Source organism: Ictidomys tridecemlineatus, chromosome 4, assembly GCF_052094955.1.
Source record: "Ictidomys tridecemlineatus isolate mIctTri1 chromosome 4, mIctTri1.hap1, whole genome shotgun sequence".
NCBI lineage: Eukaryota > Metazoa > Chordata > Mammalia > Rodentia > Sciuridae > Ictidomys > Ictidomys tridecemlineatus.
This window is the reverse complement of record NC_135480.1, coordinates 203,486,749-203,506,462: the sequence shown is the minus strand read 5'-3', so window position 1 is coordinate 203,506,462 and position 19,714 is coordinate 203,486,749. Positions and strand designations below refer to the sequence as shown.

Below are 19,714 nucleotides of genomic sequence, written 5' to 3'. Positions count from 1 at the left end.
TACAATTCCTTGTAAAACTACAAGCCACATGCCCACAATTCCTTGGCCTAGAATGCCCCATCTCTTCTCTGCCTGGATAACTCCTATTTTTATACTCAATGCCCAGGTGAAATAAGTAAGCTGCAGCCTTACAAAACTGCACACAGCACACCCCCCTTCCCTCCTCAGATGCAACTGCTCTTCCATAGATTTGTAAAGCACTCATATTCACTTTACAGCGTATGATGAGTCTGAGTAACCTCATCTTTGAATCCCTGATTTCTGGTGTATACAGGTTGTTACGGCTTGGGTCTGGAATATTCCCCAATGCTCATGTGTTGAAGGCTTCCTCCCCAGTTCAACCCTTGTGACTGGAACATGGGCTCTAATCTCATCCATCAGTGGATTAATCCATTGATGAATTCATAATTTGATGGCATTATTTGAAGGTGGTGGAAATGTATGAAGGGGGCCTCCTTGGAAGAAGTGAATCATTGTGGGGCATGCCCTGGAAGGGCATATCTTCTCTCCCAGCCCCTTCCTGACATTCTGCTTCCCAGCTGCCGTGAGGTGGCAGTTATGCTCTGCCACACCCTTATGCTAGGATGCTCTTCACACAAGGTTCAGCAGAGTCAGGCGACCATGAACTGAAACCTCTGAAACCATGAGCCAAAAGAGATCCTTCTTCCTTTGTTTTTCTCAGGCATTTTATCACATTCAGGATGAAAAGGTGACTAACACAGAGGTCATTAAGAAAGGCTTGATGGGGGGTTGGGGCTGTGGCTCAGCGATAGAGTGATTCAATCCTCAGCACCACATAAAAATAAATCAATAAATAAAAGGTACTATATCCAACTACAATTTGAAAAAAAAAATAAGAAAAAAGAAAAAGAAAAGAATGCATTACCAAGCACATACTGAGAGTGTAGCTGCCCTGAATTCACTCGCTGGGGCAGAGATGACACAATAATGAAGTGTCCACTTGCTTTAACTGTGAAGTTAGAATCCTGTCCAGATAAATACTAGATCTGTGACAAGGGAAAACAAAGAATGTGCTGACTAAAGCTACACAACTAGATGTCACCCTAATGAATAAGTCTGAGTTACCAATCTTGGACTGACCACCAGGCATGTCCTCTAAGGAAGCACAGGGTGGAACCTCAGGAAAACAAAGCTCAGGAAGGCACACCTTTGTGTCCCCAGTAGACAACTGTGAGTGGAAAAAAACAGATTTTTTTTTTTCTTTTGTGATGCTGGGAATAGAACTCAAGGCCTCTTACATGCTAGGTAAGCACTCTTCTACTAAGCCATCCAACCAACCATAAATATCTTTTTTGGGTGGGGAGGGGGTGGCTATTAGGGATTGAACCCAAGGCTGCTTTACTACTGAGCTATATCCTCAGACCTTTTAAATTTTGAGACCAGGTCTCCCTAAATTGTTGAGACTGACCTCAAACTTGCCATTCTCTTGCCTCAAGTGACTAGAATTACAGGTGTGAATATCTTTTATTCTTAAAACAGACTTTGAAAATCCATAAAACCAAAAACTTAGGTGACCTTGAGAAGCTAAATGCTGAGAGCAGAGTTTCACTAATAGCACTTAATTACTTATTATAGGCAGTTCTGGTTGACACTGCACCCAAGTGCATCAACATAGTTTATTAGAGAAGGCTAGTTTTGGACAAGGACCACTACCATTGCCAGCCATGCTTACCTTGAGCTCAATCTGACCGCTCATTCACCTAGCTGTATCTCACCTGGGCAGGGTTCATTTCCCAACTTGAAATGCTCCCTTTACCTGAAACACACTTTTCTCTCCACCATTTAGTATCATCCAAGTCTTCCAAAGTCTAAAGCAGATCCCTCAGCCTCTGTGAATCTTTCTGGGTCAGAAGTCTCCTCTCCCCCAGCTGCCTTACCACTCACCTTACAGTACTATCTTCTTCTGCAAACAATTATTTTTTTTCTTACAAATATACATTTTTAAGTTCTCTAAGGAGCTTGCAGCTCCTCAGGAACTACAGGAACTTATTCACAGGCAGACTATGTGCTTAGCAAACTTGAAAATAAAGAAACTACTGGAGCTTCAATTTTTTATTTTTTGTAGAGCTGGGGATTGAATCCAGGGGTGCTCTACACTGAGCTTCATCCTTAGCTCTATTTTAATTTTGAGACAGGGTCTCATTAAGTGGTCCAGGCTGGCCTCAAATTATAGGTCCTAGCTACCGTGCCTAGATGTTACTTTATAACCAGTCAGAAGACAAAGGTGATTGGTAAGCAAGTCGCAGAGCCCAGGGTGTTTCAGGATCCTTTCTTTGGTTCCTAAACAAGTATATAAGAATCAGTGATTTTGTTTTTTTTGTACTGGGGATTGCACCAAGGGTCACTTTGCCACTGAGTTACATCCCCAGTCCTTTTTATTTTGAGACAGGGTCTCACTAAGTTGCTTGGGGCCTTGCTAAGTTGCTGAGGCAGGCCTGAAACTCGTGATCCTCCTGTCTCAGCCTCCTGAGTCACTGGGATTACAGATATGAGCCACTACACCAGCAAGAACTGGTGATTTTTAACAGTACTGAAGCTGATGTTTAATTGTTTATTAATTTCTTTTACTCTCTCTTTTCCATCCTCACTTTGGAGGGGGGATAAAAAAGGGAAAGTGAGGTATTAATCATTAAAAGAAAAATCAAATTCAGCATGGTGGTACACACTTGTAATCCCAGTAATTTGAGAGGCAGGAGAACTTCAAGTTCAAGGGCAGCCTTGGCAACTTAGTGAGACCCTATCTCAAAAAGGCCTGGGGATGTTGCTCAGTGGTAAGAGCATAGTTGGGTTCAATCCTCAGTTCTAAAAAAAAAAAAAAAAAAAAAATTATATCTTTAAGATTTAATCTTAAACTAGGCACAGTGGTGCACACCTATAACACCAGCAGCTTGGGAGGCTGAGGCAGGAGGATTGTGAGTTCAAAGCCAGCCTCAGCAATAGTGAGGCACTAAGCAACTCAGTGAGACCCTGTCTCTAAATAAAATATAAAATAGGGCTGGGGATGTGACTCAGTGGGCAAGTGCTCCTGAGTTCAATCCCTGTTCCTGCCCCCCCACCACCAAAAAAAGATTCAGTCGTAAGTTAGTAAACAATAAAGGTTAGAATCATTTACATACTTTCATTGTTCTTATCCTGGGGAAACAAGAGAGAAAAACATCAGGAAATTATTAATTTAATTTGCTTGTTTATAAGACTTTCTTTTTTTTTTTTTTAAAGAGAGAGTGAGAGAGGAGAGAGAGAGAATTTTTAATATTTATTTTTTAGTTCTCGGCGGACACAACATCTTTGTTGGTATGTGGTGCTGAGGATCGAACCCGGGCCGCACGTATGCCAGGCGAGCGCGCTACCGCTGGAGCCACATCCCCAGCCCTATAAGACTTTCTTGTAAAAACTGGTGTGGTAGCACATGCCCTCAATCTCAGCAACTCAGGAAGCTGAGGCCAGAGGATTGCAAATACAAGGCAGCCTCAGCAACTTAGCAAGGCCCTAAGCAACTCAGTGAGACTCTGTCTCTAAGTAAAATAGACTGGGGAGGTGGCTCAGTAGTTAAGTGCCTCTGGTTTCAATCTCCAGTACCAAAAATAAATAAATATAAAAATAAAAAGGGTTAGGGTGTAGCTCAGTGGTAAAGCACCCTGAGTTCAATCCACAGTAAAACAAACAAACAAAAACCTTATAAAGACTGGGGTAGGTATAGTTATACATAGTTACTCATGGAATGATAAGCACACTGCACATGAGTTCCCGAAAAACATCTAAATTTCCAGGATTAAACTGTGGCATTTTCCTTTCTTCTATCACAGGATACACTGAATTTCTTAACTCCTTTAGCTGCCATGGAAATCTCTTAAGAAATAACATTTGAAGGGCTGGGGATGTGGCTCAAGCGGTAGCGCGCTCGCCTGACATGAGTGCGGCCCGGGTTCGATCCTCAGCACCACGTACAAACAAAGATGTTGTGTCTGCCAATAACTAAAAAATAAATATTAAAAAAAAAAAAAAAAGAAATAACATTTGAGAGAAACTCTTGGAGCGGGGGGAGGGGTTTCCACCATAATACTGTAAAGGTTCCACCTTAGCACATTTCCCTGCTGGGGCCCAATCCAGGGAGTAGGTCCAGCAAGGCCCTGCTGAAATTAACCAACCTAAAAGGCCCTCTTTGTCACCCCAGTGAAGTAGAACAAGTCAATTCTATACCAAGTGCTTTGGTCAGGCTATAATGGACTTTTCTTTCCTGCAGTAGATCAGCTGATATCAGCAGGTGGGAGCTCTGCCAAGCCACAACCCGCTGTCTCTGGGGAGCTGGACATCTGAAAGTCACCAATGTGTTCCCACTGCAACAGGCATTCAGATTTTTCATTTGGGTGATTATAGGAGACAACAAAAAAGACAATGGGCTAATAAGAGTTTCCCCCCACTTAACCCAATAGGGAGCTCTCTAGTTTATCTACCAGAGTCCCAGTTCTAGCGGGGCACCTAACTGTAATCCCAGCAACTGGGGAGGCTGAGGCAAGAGGATTACAAATCGGAGGCCAGCTGTGGCAATTTAGCAAGACCCTGTCTCAAAAAATAAAAGGAACTGGGGATATAGCTTGGTAATGGAATTCTTTTGGGTTTGATACTGGGAAAAAAAAAAAAATCCCAGTTTATTTTGGCTTCTAAAAGAGTAATTTCCAAAGACCACATTGAATACAGGAAAATTTTCATAAATATCACCAAGAATCACTGCCACCCAAAGGTGCTACAATCTCTCTCGCCCACAAAAACTCTGAGTGTTACTGGAATTTCTTGGACTCTGCCTGTGTGCGTCACATTGCTTCCATGACTAAGGCTGCATACTGCAAGAACCCTGCCCATGCCCTGGCAATATGCAGCTATCTGATAAGGCAGACTCTTAGAGAATGTTCTGGGTGGTCCCCAGCTTTATGGGATTAACACCTTGAAAATACTAGAAAGGAAGAATCTGGGAAATGCATCCTCAAAAAAACAATCTTCAAACTTACCAGCCTATCTGTCTATTCCACTAACTGACTAAAAACCACAGCTGAGGGACTTCCTAGGAGTGCATTTAAGTGCGTATCTCAAAGCCAATCGTCAACTCTGATTTTGCCAATCAAACCATGTTCATAGAGAATGAAGGAGGGAAAACAAAGTGCTAACATGTTTTCTATGTTTAAAGACAGTGTCCAGGGGCTGGGGATGTGGCTCAAGCGGTAGCAGGCTTGCCTGGCATGCGTGCGGCCCGGGTTCGATTCTCAGCACCACATACAAAGATGTTGTGTCCGCCAATAACTAAAAAATAAATAATAAAATTCTCTCTCTCTCAAAAAAAAAGACAGTGTCCAGTTTAAGGTAATTGGTGGAAAAATTTATATGTTTGCAAATATTATTAGAGAATATTGAGGATGTAGGCTATTTAGAAATGCTGCAATGCAGCAGTCAAAATCTTAGCTGCCTCATTCAGCAAGCAAAATGACTTGATTTCAAGTGGATAAAACAGGAATTACAACTATGTCCTCTTTTGTAATAAATGAAAAGGACTTGTCAGCGTTCTTACAATACTGCCAGATCTCTGGGATGAAACAGAGGGTTCTAAATGTGTAAGTTTAGCTAGAAATTTCTAATTAAATCCAAAGATATAATGTGCCTACAAAATGACTCCTCATATCCAACACAAACTTATTCACATTATGAACTAGAAATGGATTCCTACAAAACAGAATGAAATATGAATAGCTTTGTCTTCCTGACGAATGCCAATAGACAACTGTTTGAGGCAGCTCTTGGTTCTTAGGGAATTCTAGAGCACTTTCCCCTAATCTATGGGAGCTATGTGCCACTGTAGGAGCTTGTTCTTTGTGAAGCAGGAGAGGCAGTGGATGGGATTCACACTGGGTTAAGCAAAACAAGGGACTGGAGATGCAAACATTTTCAAACCAAAGGTCAAATGCTTTGAATTCTGCAAACTTGGAACCTTCAGTGAGTGGCTTAGGACGCCCTCACATGGATCTCAGACGAGGAGAATTTGGCAATCACAGTTTCTCTGTGGAACCCCAAAAGAAAGGGGGGAGATATATATATGAATGAAATGAAGATGAAAAGAGATTCTATTAGGAACAAAGCATTGGCTGAAAGTGCTGGATTTTAAGAGACATTTGGAACACGACAAAATAAAGGCTGATTTTCAGACAGGACATGAGCTGTATTATAATATGGTTTTGCAAGGAAGAGGTTTTTAGGGACTAACCGGATAAATAGATCATCTGGCTCTATGAAAAAACTTATAAACATCACCCCAAGGCAAAAGGTCACGGAAACCATTCATCGGTTTAGTTTTTGTTGCTTAGTCAGAGCTCAAATGTGCAGAACTGACAATACCTTTTCCCCATGGCTTACAAAGCCAGCCTATTACTTACTAAATTGTAGATTTGCAAAGCAAGAGAACTACATACCGGGATGTGGAAGGACTCCCCCGAGAACAAACCACCAAAAAATCAGTTAGCATCCATAAAACTAAATACCAGTTGATTCTCGGATTAAACAAATTAACTCAAAACTAGCTTAGCTGCAGATTTTAGTGGCAGATATGATGGTAAGCAGAGAAATAAAAAAATACATAAAATAAGACTTTTAACACCATGAATAAAAGCAAGTATTTTTGCTTAAAACCACATTCCAATCACGATCATGGATCTGCATGTCAGCCTTCACATCAATTAATTCAAGTTGTTAGCGCAATTCTGCAGAGGTGAGCAGGGACTTAGCTTTAAGAAAGCAAAAGATTCATACTGCATTGCATCAAAATCCAGAAATGCAGAGCAATGATGAGAAAACTTACTTCAGAATGCTTCCCAAATACTATCTTGCTGCTACTTACCTTTTAACCTGTAAAATTCAGATGAAAGGTATTTAAGTGCATCATATTTTTACTAAGATTCAAAGTAGAAAAAGGTGATTATGTGGCCTATTTTGTAAATCTCATTTAAATCGATGGTCTGATTTATAAAAAAGTCTGCCTTGGATTTATCATCTGTAATCACTAGAAATTTCCGAAGTTTTATTTCTCATTTTAAGATATCAAGATAATAATTTCAAGTTTCCCCCCTCTTTTGGAAAAAATCCAATTTTACCAAACACCTCAAAACTATACAAATAAAACAAATATACAAAAAGTTTTTTTTTTTAGAAATGCAAAATGCAAGCTCCATTTCATTATAGGGATTGTGGCAGAAGAAAGAAGTCAATGGAAAAGGAAACAAACCCAAGTTAATATCTGTCAAATTTGAAAGATATGACTTATACTACATGTTCTCAGATCATAATTTCCCCAAATATCTAGAATAATCTCTTTAGTTCCTTGGTTCTTAAGAACCAAGCAGCCATCAATTAAAAAAAAAAATCAGCAAAAACTACATGCATGCAAACACCAGGATGGCAATAAGAAATAGATTCATGCTATAAAGAGAAAGAGAGGAAGGTGAAAAAGATGGGAGGCTTTGGAAATTTATGTATATTAAGACTTCTGATCATGTAACACCAATCTGTTTAACAGAAAGGTCATGCAGGCAGGGTTTTTTCTCCTCTCTTTGGATCATTCAACCTTTCTGACACAGATGTGTCTTCACTGCAAGCCAGGCAAAACCAAAAAGGCAACACATTTTCTGCATGCTGGTCAAATACCTGGACTCTGCGTTTACGAAACGATGACAACATGATGGAGGAATGTGGAGTCTAAAGTGGAGGGGGAAGAGCAAGATAACAAGCTTCTAAGGGCAAACAGACTAGACTCATTTCAAAATGAAGAAAACAGAACTGTTAAAACATATGCATACAAGTGAAAAGTCAAATTTCAGCTATTTTCCCAGCATGTTCTTTGATGTTCCATACAGCATCTAAATTTCACTAGGGATTTAAAAAGTAGAAAGAGAACCAAGGTTCCCAGATCTTGGCTGTTACTATCATCTAGATGTGCTGTCTTGGCCAAATCATATCCTCTTTGGGGCCTCAGTTTCCCCAATTGTCAAAATAATAATACTGGATATTCCTTTTTTTTCCCCAGTACTTGGGATCATATCCAAGGACTCACAAATACCAGGTAAGCGTTCTACCACTGAGCTACAACCCCAGTCTGGTCTGAACATACTTTTAAAACTAAACATGCCATCCCCCATCCACGTTCTGATAAACTGAGAATTCCTGGACTAGATGATTTCTAATTCCCCTTCCATTCACAATAAAAGAGTAATATTTCATTAAATTATCAGAACAAGATAGAACTCAAGCTACAAAGATCTACTGGGCCTAGCTTACAGATTCACATCCTTTACAAATACTATTTCCTGTTTAAAACTGGTTCAAAAGGAATATATAAAAGAACTGGACAGGAGGTGATGGTTCCCTGAATAGCAGCTCCAGTGAACTGGCCTTAAGTGATCAGCTATGCAGACCTCCTCTGCATTCCTGGGGTCAGCATTTGCCACCAGAGCATTGCATTCTTCTACAGTAAGGCTGCAGCTGATGTCCTGAAGCAGATGTGGGTGCATAACTAGTGGAGTTCTCACATAGCCCAAGGAGGATTGATTACAAAGGCAGGCTGCCCTCCGACCCTCTGTCCTCAGTGCAAGTTCAGCAATGACAGGAGGTGGAGGACTATTTCTGTGGTCCACTTCTCAGGATCTGCAGTGGCCCCACCCTTTGGCATGAAGTCAGGGAAGGAAAAGAAGAGAAAATTCTACTCAGGGGACCAAGAGATATTCTTAAGACAACTCTCCCCCATCTAAACCTGTTCATTAGATTGCTTGACAGGCTTATATCTGGGGCCTGCGACATATCAGATTTCTCCAATTAGATTACCACAAAACACACTGCCAAGACCAAAATCATATCAGAGAATAAGTTACCAAGCTGATGGTTTACTATATGAACTGCTTTCATGCTCTGCAGTACAGGGCAAATTCTCCTTTCCATTCTCTCCACTTAGGTCCCTGGGCAACAGTTAACACACTTTGAGGGGTCCTTTGAGTAATTATTGGCCCAATTACTAAAAAAAGCTTATTAATTTCCTGCAGAGGCCTTTTACTGTAGCACACACTGCCACCACCACCGCCCTCCCAGCACATTTTTAAAACTTTGACTTCAACTTGACCTTTCAAAATCTAAGACATTAGCTGCAATGAAAAGGAAAAATAAATGACTAGTTTCAGGAATGCGAACTGTGGCTTAATGGCTTCATACAGCTGACTGTTCCTGCTGCTATTCCTAAGATTTTGTTTCTTGCCTGCAAGACACCCCCACCCTTCCATCTTTGATACATTCTGTTTTACTTAAGTCCAATTGCTATGACGACGCAATTTCTCATTATGAAAATACTTCATATGGTCTCTCTTCCTATTCTTCCCCGACAGCCATGATGAACACTGAACAAAGGACCTAAATATTTTAGGATCTATTATATAAACGAGACCTGACAAGGTGGTGGAGCTGTTCAAGAATCATCCTAATCCAGCTTTCTGAGTTATTCATGCCTTTCATTTAAAATATACTGAAGTCTTAACTTTAAGAAGCCCCTTATTTGTAACATTTTATTCCAATATCTAAGAAAGATTTTTAAAAGCCCTTTTCTTTGGGAAGCTTCTAATCAAATTCGCTGGGCTGCTTCCAAACAAAAAAGAATGGCATGGTTGTAGAATTTTTTGAAAATATATTCAAATAATACCCTGCCCTAGACGTGAAAGACCCAGTCCCCCCCCCCCACCAAAAGCTATTAAGTTATCTGACTTGGGTCTCATGCCAAGCAAGCGCAGCTTCTACCTACTATTTACAAGAAGATCACAATTGGGGATGAAAGAAACGCTTATTACAAGGAAAGAAAAGGAGCCGGCCCATCTCCGACCTTCTCGGGCTAGAGAGAGGGCAGACAGTCTCGCTGCAGGAAGGGACCGAAGTCGAAGAGCCCCTGGCTCTGTGCGCAGGGCTCTTCCTCTTTTGAGGGGCGGCCGGCACTGCCTGCGTTGACTTGGGAAAGTGGGCTGCACCCGTCGCTCCCAACCAGGCAGGGGACCGGGGGTGGCGAGGGTGCGCCGGGCAGGGAAGAGGAGAAGGCGGAGAGCAGACGGTGCCCCCACCCACCTGCCGCGGCCGACTGCAGGGTGGAGCCCCGCGGCCTCGCGCCCCCTCCCCCCGTCAATGACTTGCTGGCGCCACGGCCCGGCCCGCAGCTCCTCCGCAGCCCTCGCGCCACAAGGGCGGTGGCGGCGGCTCGCCTGGCGGCAGGGACGCCGAAGGGGCGGCGAGGCCAGCCCGGCTCACCTGTCCGCGCGCCAGTACCGCCCCGCCCCGCCCGAGGGCTGCGGGCCCAGCCCTGGGGTCGGCTGACCAGGACCCCGCTCCCGCCCCGAGCTGGCCCACGGCCCCTCTCACCGGCTCCTGTGAGGGCCGTGGGTGCCCGGGCTGAGGGGTGCTGAGGGACCGACGCGCTTCCGCGGCCTCCACTCTGCGCCGTTCGCTCCGCAGCGGGTAGTGGCGGCGATGCGCGCGCCCCGCCTCTTTTATAAGCAGTCACGCGCGTTCCCGCGTCGAGCGGGCACGAGTGTGGGGGAAGCGGCCTGGCACAGAAGAAGGGCGGGGGAGCGCGCCGGAGGAGCGAAGAGGGCGGAGCTCCAGCGGGCTAATTGCCCGACCGCTCCGCGGAAAGGGCCGAGCACGCGCGGAAGGGGACGAAGCTGCCGTCGCAGAGAGGGCGGCCGGAGGATGGGGAAATAGGGCGCGCGCAAGGGGTGGGGGTAATGGTGCGGTAGAATCACTGCCTCCGCCCTGGCGGCGCAACCGCCCTTCCTGCAGCTTGGATCCTCCAATCCTGCCCCTCCCCGCCCGCCTTGCAGAGAATCTGCACCGCACCCCTTCGCCCCTGGGAGCCCTTCCAGGACTGCGGCGAAGGGCGGGGCAGAGGCCATAGCTGCAGTCTGCATAGGGATGCTGCGCGCCCTGGCTGGAAAAACACCCTGTCCCGAGGAGGCTGGCGCTGGGGACCCAAGTCAGCCTGCTCTGGTGGGAGCTGGAGTCAAGAAAACGATGATTTAGGACTCTGGGTTTGAGGAGGATGTAAGAAAAAAGGTCAAATCTGGATCAGAAAAAAAAAAATAGACTAATTCGGGCCATAGTCTGTCCTTAAAGGATTTGGATAATTAATAATTTATTTAAAAAGCTTTTGCTTTCTCGCCTGTCACCAGTGGCATAGTGTGCATCAGTCGTGTTTCATAAACAGGACATTAAGGTTCCTTTTCCCACAATTGAACTATCCTTGTGTATCAGGCACTAAGCATTTCATGTGTTACCTTTTAATTTTTTAAAACTTTGCAATAATTTAACGAGGTAGATATTATTTCCCCATTGTACAAATGCACACCCTGTCATTGAGACTAGGTCTCTTGCTCCAGGTCAGGCAGCTAGAGAGCAGAAAAGCTAGGGGTTGAACATATGTCAGGGGACTACTGCCTTCAGGTACAAAAGGGAGACATTGTGATGCAGGTGAATGCTGGGGTTGTGAGAAGAGAAAAATAAGATTCCTGCAATTTCTGTTCTTTATCATACTAGCAGTTTAAAGGCCTGACTCTAAACTCTGTAATCAGAAGCCCTCCTTTAGAAAGTCCTTTCCCTACCCCCATTTCAGGGACAGCTGGGCAGGCCACAGTCATTGGGAATAACACCCAGCTCATTCCTGTGCAGTCAGGCAGACAGGGAACTCTTGAAGCTCAGGAGGGCCTCAGCCTCCTGGTTACCAAGTGGCCCTCCTCTTTAAATAAATATAAAGGCACTGGGCATTGCACCAGAATCTGGGACCAGGCCAGCCCTGTGCTTTCTGGTCTTCTGCAGTTTGGCTGCTTTTCTTGGGCCTGGGATCTGCAACCTGGTTTCTAAAATGCCTTGGCTGTGGCCATGATAAAAAATAGGAAAAATTGCCCTATTCCCACTCCACTGGAGTGCAGAGAAAAGAAAAGGAGTGGCCACACCCCAGAAGCAGCTCTATAGAATCTGGAGGAAAAGCATAGGAACTGAGAGGCATTTCCTGCAATCTTCAATGCAGAGAAAACAGGGTTGGGTAACTCTTTCCGGGCGTGAGCATTTCTGAAAACAGCTGATGGCGTCCATAGTCTCTTCTCCAGTCAGCTGCAGCAAAATTTTTAATCAGATGCTCAGCTCTGGTTACAAAATGGCTAACACAGTCAGCTCTCCAAAATTTCTAAGACTTTCTGCTCCAGCAAAGGGTGGGCTCAGAAGTGTAGGCTGTTCTTTTCAATCACCCTGGCCCCATAGTGAAATGGGGGTTTTACTGCTCTACCAGATGTAAAACAAATTGGGGACCCAAGAGACAGCTCTGTTCTGATATAGAAACTAAAATCTTATTTGTCGACCCTTTTTCAGATCTGAGCCATGGCCAAGAAACAATATCCCCACTCACTCACCCACCCCAGTCTGCATTTGGCACTGGAAGTGAGATATTTCAAAAGTCATTTTTCATGTGTTCTATTGTCTGACTCCCTCCCTCGCACTAATTTCAGCAGATGCCTTACACTCTGCTAGGTATAGGGACAGGAACAGGATAAAGCAGATAATGGCCTTCTTTTTTTTCTAAAAGAAATTCAGGAAACACTCACACACACACACTCACACACACACACACAGGACAGTGTGACAACTCTACAAGCAGTCACTCCATGTTCTCAGTCACATCTCTCCCTGCCTCCAGAGAAGCAGAGGGTAGGAATGGATTCTATACTCCTTCTGTTTCTAGCAGTCTGCTGAAGGCTTGATAAGTAGCCTAAGCTTAAACATCTCAGCAGTCCCAACATCTTCTCAAGTTGTTCAAGAGGTCAACTGTTTGGAAGTGCACTGATTGTAATGATGTTTTCACATGCTCCAGCCACGTATTTCTCTTAAGAGAAATACCCCCCACCTCCACCCCCTTCTCATCTCCCAGAGTTCAAAAGTAAGCACTTGACCTATTTTTCCTCCCTGTAAAGAAAGGAACTGATTGGGAAAAGCCATGCTGGCAAGGGGACTGCACCTCTTCCCAGATGACATTCTGCAGTGTCAGACCTTGCCAGCAATAGCACACTTCTTCTAAAGACAGTGACTGGATAAACTTTGAAGACATTATCTAAGTGAAATAAGCCAGACACCAAAATACAAATATTATATTTTTCTGCTTATAGAAGACCCCTGAATTGTCAGACTCATAAAAACAGAGTGGTTAAAACAGTGGTTATGAAGGGTTGAGGGGAGGAAGGAATGAGGAGTACAATTTCCATCTGGATGATGAGAAAGTTCTAGACAATGATGGTTGAATAACATTGTGATCGTACTTAATGTCATAGAACTGTAGACTTAAGAATGGTTAAACTTTTGTTCAGTTCAGTGATGCACAGGTGTAGTTTCAGCTACATGAGAGGCTGAGGCAGGAGGATTAGAAGTTTGAAGCCAAGCTGGGCAACTTTGCAAGATTCTGTCTCAAAATAAAAAGGATTGAGGATGTGGTTCAGTGGTAGAGTACCCCTGGGGATCAATCCCTGGACTGCAAAACAAGAACAAAAAAACAAACACAAGTAATTGTTTCTGAGATCAAGGACTTCAAAGAAGAGGCCTGATTACTGCTGGAAGTTTGGCCTCATCAGGCTGACTTGCTTAAAAGACTCCAGATGACAGCAGAAGGGTGAGCTCCCCTTCCCCCTGCCTAACTACTGTCCTAGCCCAGTCCCCGTTGTCACCTCTGGATCCTGGTAAGACTGCATATTAAGCTGGAACAGTCTCCATTCCTCCTGTTCATCTTTTTTTTTTTTTTTTTTTTAGTTGTAGATGGACATAGTATCTTTATGTATTTATTTTTATGTGGTGCTGAGGAGCGAACCCAGGCCCTCACGTGTGTGAGGCAAGTGCTCTACCACTGAGCTACAACCCCAGCCCCATCCTGTTCATCTTAAGCATATTGTTAGAATTAGTTTCACAAACCATGTCAAACCTTCTCAGGAAACTTTAATAACTTCCCATTGCCTACAGAATAGCCCAACGATTTAAATAAACTTTTCCAGAGCCTCCACAATCTTGTTCCAATTTACCTCTCCATCTGCCTGGGTTTAGCCATTTCTAAAACATGTTACAGCTGGATACAGTGGTGAACTCCTATAATCCCAGTGGCTTGGGAGGCTGAGGCAGGAGGATTGCCAGCCTCAGCAACTTAGCAAGGCCCTATGCAATTCAGTGAGAGACCCTGTCTCTAATTTTTCTTTTTTTTTTTTTATGGTGCTGGGGATTGAACCTAGGGCCTAGTGCATGCAAGGCAAGCATTCTACCAACTGAGCTATGTCCCCAGCCCCTGTCTCTAAATTAAAAAAAAAAAAAAAAAAAAAAAAGAGCTGGAGTTGTGACTCAGTGGTCAAGTGCCCCTGAATTCAATCCCTGTTATCTGTCCCCCTCACCTCTCCAAAAAACAAACCTGCTCTCCATCCTGTTACAAGTTGATGGCTTCAAGACTACCTTAGTCACCAGGATCCAGTCATAAGGTTGTAGCTTCTACAATGTGATTTTGTCATCTTGTTGGAACAACTGTAAACATGAAGGGTTTTTGTTTTTTTGGCTTTGTGGGATTTTCTTTTGGTAGTACTGAGGATAGAGCCTCGGGCCTCACATACATTAGGCAAGTGAACTATCATGAACTACATCCCCAGTCCTTAAAATTTTGAGACAAGGTCTTGCTAAGTTGCCCAAATTGACCTAAAACTTATGATTTTCCTGCCTCAGCATCCCAAGTAGGTGGGATTACAGGTATGTGCCATTGTACCTGGTGCATGAAGGGGTCTTAAGTTTTTTTTTTTTTTTTTTTTTGGGGGGGGAGGGTAAGGTCGCCTTTTAACCTTGAAATAATTTCAACTTTGCAAAATGTTATAAGTTGAAATTATCCCGTATGCCCTAAATCCAGATTCCTCTGTTGTTAACCTTTGAACATATTTGCTTTATTATTCTATGTGTACATGCACATATACATATAGAATAAAAAATACATATACACATATCTATACATATAGGTTCATCCCCTCTCCAAATCATTTGAAAATAAGTTGTAGACATCACTCCCATTTACTTCCATAAGTATTTGTTTAAAAAGTCAAGAAATCAATATTGACAAAATACTACTATCTAATACATAGATCTTATGCAAGTTTTGCAAACTGCCCAATGGGTTTTTCTTTATTCTTTTATTTATTTATTTATTTATTTATTTTGTTCAGGCTGGGCAGTAACTTATGATTCTCCTGCCTCAGCTTCCAGAGTTGCTGGAATAACAGATGTATGCCACCATGTTCTGCTCTAATATTCTTTATAGCCAAAAAACAAATGTGCAGAAAAATCCTTTTCTCTGGTCCAGGTTCTAATACAGGATCATATTCTGCATTTAGCGTAGACATCCTGAAAAAGCTAAAACAAACAAAAAATGTTTCTAGAATACATAAACTTGTATAAACTGGTATTTTTAAAAAATGGAGCCTGGCTGTAAGCTAGAAGATAAACTTCTGTATAATGAGTGTCTTTGTAAATGCATCACACAGCTGGAAGACTACAGCTCTCATCTGTTTGCTATAAATCCACAGGAAATCCACTATCCGGAATTCATTAGGTAGAACAAAGAAAAGGGAAGGGAATGGCTGTGTGTGATAAGGACCTGTAAGAAGCTCTATGGATTATAATCCCAGTGACATGGGAGGCTGAGGCAGGAGGATTACAAATTTGAGGACAGTCTGAGTGATTTAGCAGGACCCTGTCTCAACATATATTTTTTTTCATAATACCTTTGTTTTATTTATTGATTTTTATGTGGTGCCGAGGATCAAACCCAGAGCCTCGCATGTGCTAGGCTAGTGCTCTACTCCTGAGCCACAACCCCAGCCTTTAAAAATTTTAAAAGGGGGCTAAAATATTGCTCAGTGGTGGAATGCCTGTCTAGCATGCTCAAGGCCCTGGGGTTCAATACCCAGTGCCACACACACACACACACACCAAAAGAAGCTCTACAGTTCTTATTTTTGGTTATCCTGGGCCTGAGATGTCACTAATCGCATCACTGCTACCATCATAGCAAGTTTGAGATGGAGGGAAAAGCTCTAAATGCATGGGTGGGAAACCCTCAGAGCAACTCCATTCTTCTCTACAATGGACGTGTAGAGTTTCTGTCTTACTGGAATTTTTAATGCATCATCACATTTGCTCAAAGGTAATATAGGACAATGATATGACAAAAATGTGGGAACTCAGCCTGAGAAATGAGGTCAAGTTGGAAAAAAGCCAGCAGACAAGTACTTGAGTTAAAAAGCAAATGCAGCTCCTGGCATTCTATGGTAAGGAATCTGATGCTTTCGCCTATTTGGAGCTGTATCAGTCCACTGTTGATCATGATCTCTGAGGCGACATTATCAGTGGACATCAAAACCCTGGCCTCCCAATGCTCTCCTTTCTTGGTTTACCTTTGAGAATATATCAGGAATACTGGTACCGACTGACATATGCAAAACTGCTAACCACGTCTAGAGGAAGAATATTAAAACACTATGAGGGCTGAGGTTGTGCTTGCCTTACATGTGTGGGGCACTGGGATCAATCCTCGCCACCACATAAATAAAATAAACCTGTGTCCATAAAATAAAATAAAATAAAATAAACTGTGTCCATCTCCGACTACACATTAAAAAAAAAAAAAATCACTACGAGAAGCCAGGTGCAGTAGTGCATACCTCTAATCCCAGGAGCACGGGAGGCTGAGGCAGGAGGATCCCAAGTTCAAAGCCAGCCTCAGCAAAAGCAAGGCACTAAGCAACTCAATGAGACCCTGTCTCTAATAAAATACAAACTAGGGCAGGGGAAGTGGCTCAGTGGTTCAGTGCCCCCTGAGATCAATCCTTGGTACCCCCCTCAAAAAAAAGTTACTATGAGACACCTTAATATCATCTTGTCCGTTGAGAGTTTTTTTGTTTGTTTTAAACATTTATTTTTTTGTTGTAATTGGATACAATACCTTTTTAAAAAATTAATTTATTTTTATGTGGCACTGAGGATCAAACCCAGGGCCTCACATGTGCCAGGGGAGCGCTCTACCGCTGAGCCACAACCTCAGCCTCTGTTTGTTTTTTGATGCTAGGGACTGAACCCAGGACTTCACATGATATACTCTACTATTGAGCTACATCCCCAGTCCCCAGTGATTTTTCATATTCAATTTTTTCCCCTTTTTAAAAAAATGTTTTACTTTTTTATTTATTGGTATTGGGGAATGATCCTGGAGCACTTAACCTCTGAGCCATATCCCCAGCCCTTCTTATTGTTTTAGACAGGGTCTTGCTAAGTTGCTGAGACTGGCTTTAAACTTGTGATCCTCCTACCTCAGCTTCCTGCGTCACTGGGATTTCAAAAGTATGTGCAACCATGCCCAGCTCTCTCTCTTTTAAAAAAAAGGTGAAACAGCTGGAAGCAGTGGCACATGTCTGATCCTAGTGACTCAGGAGGCTGAGGCAGGAGGATCCAAATTTCAAGGCCAGCCTCAGCAACTTAGCAAGACCCTGTATCAAAATAAAATATAAAAAGGGCTGGGACATGCCTCAGTGGTTAAGCACCCTTGGGTTCAATCCTCAGTACCACATATACACACAAAAAAAAGGCAAAAGAGGAAGAAATACATATCATTCCATACGTAGATTCGTGTACTACAAGAACACAATTCCTCTAATGATTTATACAACTCAAAGTGCAGGAAATTGATTATATTAAATCAACTATATATCAGCAATGGATATTAAAAAAAATCAAGCTTTATTACTTATTTTTTGGCACTGCAGTCAGGATTCATAGAATGGGTCACTTCAAGCTACTTGGGTACCAGTGAATAAATATGCCCACAAAGCACTAAGCGTAGAGGGACAGATCTTTGGCTGCTGCCTCTGCAGTATAATAGAGAATGAGTCTTTCCATAAAACAAATTGCAATTTTTATCTGAACATTCAAATTCTGGATTTTTGCAGTGGCTTCAGTCGGCAAATTAATCATCATTCATTACTTGGAACATGAAAAAAATTATAATTCCTCCCAAATGTCTTTATTTAACTACATATCACTCGTCTCCTCTGCATTTAGAAATGCTTCACAAGCTGAGAAAGGCAAAACCATCATAACCCAGACATGCATGTAAGGATTTGGCTTTAACCATTTAATGATACTTTGAATGGTATCTTACGAATCTCTTTCTGGGAATTTGTCTGAACAGGGGTGGGGAAGGGGTGAAATGGTGGGCTCAGACTAGTTCAGAGTAAAATGGCTAATGTATCACCAACTTTCTGAAAGACACTCAGAGACAAAGGAATGAGACCAAGTACTAAACACCTCTGCTCACAAATTTTACAAAAAACAGAAAAGCCAGCTCTATTTAATCCAGCATGTGGATGCCTTAATGAGTTACCAAACCTGTAAAGGAATTACCAAGATTTTGTGAAAATCTTCTCTCCTAGTCACATGGTCAAATATGTAAAAACACACACTGACAAATTTCTAAATTTAACATGACTTCTTCCCAAAACAACTATCTTCAGTTGCTTTATTCTTGCCTCTTCACAATATAGTGGTGATATTGGGTGATGGGAGTAACATCAGGAACGCCAGAAGGAGGAAGTCAGAAAGCCCTTGGGGACAGGAATCTCTTTGCGTTGCAAACATTTCTGGTCGGGAAAGAAAAAAGAGAATGAGTTAAGACAAAAAGAGAATGAGTGTGCATTACTGGGGATTGAGCCCAGGGGTGCTCAACCATTGAGTTACACCCCAGCCCTTTATATTTTAATTTTCACTTTGAGACAAGGTCTCGCCAGGTTGCCGAGGCCATCTTTGAACTTGTGATCCTCCTGCCTTAGCCTCCTGAGTGGAATTACAGGTGTATGCTTCCATACCTGGCTCAGAATGAGTTTCTAATAACACTGTATCTTATGCTTTACAGTTGGAAGAAATTTGGAGGGACAAACACCAAGTCCTATGGAAGAGTAGACAAAGGAAAAAGCCCATAAGTAAGACTGATGGTTCTGTGTAAGACTAGAACAAATGAAGTGCTGTTATTACGCCTGTTCCATCCTTGTCCCTACAGCGTGGCTTCATCTGTCACCATCACTATTTTCCCAATGGGGCTCCTAGAAGCTCAAAATCAGTGGATTACTTTAGTACACCTACTATGGAGTTTCAAATTATTTGTGAAAATTTACCTCTTAAAACTTCTTGGCAGTTGGAAATAGGGGTACAGTCCAACTGAAAGTATAGTCTCTTCTTGTGGAGAAAAGTGACCACATTTACCAGTTTCCCAAACCCAAGATAGAGAAAGGAAATTTGGTCAATAAGCAAAACTTGTATTGATGAAGCCAGGCATGGTGGCCACACCTGTAATTTCAGCTACCTAGGAAATGAGGCAGGAGGACTGCAATTTTCAAGGCCAGCTTTGTCTCCAAATAAAAAAATATGGGGTTGGGATGAAGCTCAGTGGCAAAGCATCTGCCTTGCATTTACAAAGCCCTGGGTTAGACCCCCAGTTCCACAAAAGTAAAAAAAAAAAAAAAAAAACTCCACCAAATAAAAAATACAGGGCTGGGGATATAGTTAAATGATACAATACCCCTGAGTT

At 42.7% G+C, this 19,714-nt stretch overlaps 2 protein-coding genes across 4 annotated transcripts in view; both read right to left on the bottom strand.

The window, feature by feature from the left end:
- Positions 1-10,597, bottom strand: part of Sptan1 (spectrin alpha, non-erythrocytic 1) — a 71,587-nt gene extending 60,990 nt beyond the window's left edge. The window contains exon 1 of the mRNA XM_078048355.1: positions 10,441-10,597. The gene's annotated coding sequence lies outside the window, so the exon portion shown is untranslated. The remainder of the gene's footprint in view (positions 1-10,440) is intronic.
- A 7,251-nt stretch (positions 10,598-17,848) lies between these two features.
- Positions 17,849-19,714, bottom strand: part of Gle1 (GLE1 RNA export mediator) — a 31,796-nt gene continuing 29,930 nt past the window's right edge. For all 3 annotated transcript variants that reach the window (XM_005321040.4, XM_040286435.2, XM_021723603.3), the window contains one exon: positions 17,849-18,770. In XM_005321040.4, the coding sequence (XP_005321097.1) occupies positions 18,702-18,770 (69 nt within the window). In that variant the 3' untranslated portion in view covers positions 17,849-18,701. The remainder of the gene's footprint in view (positions 18,771-19,714) is intronic.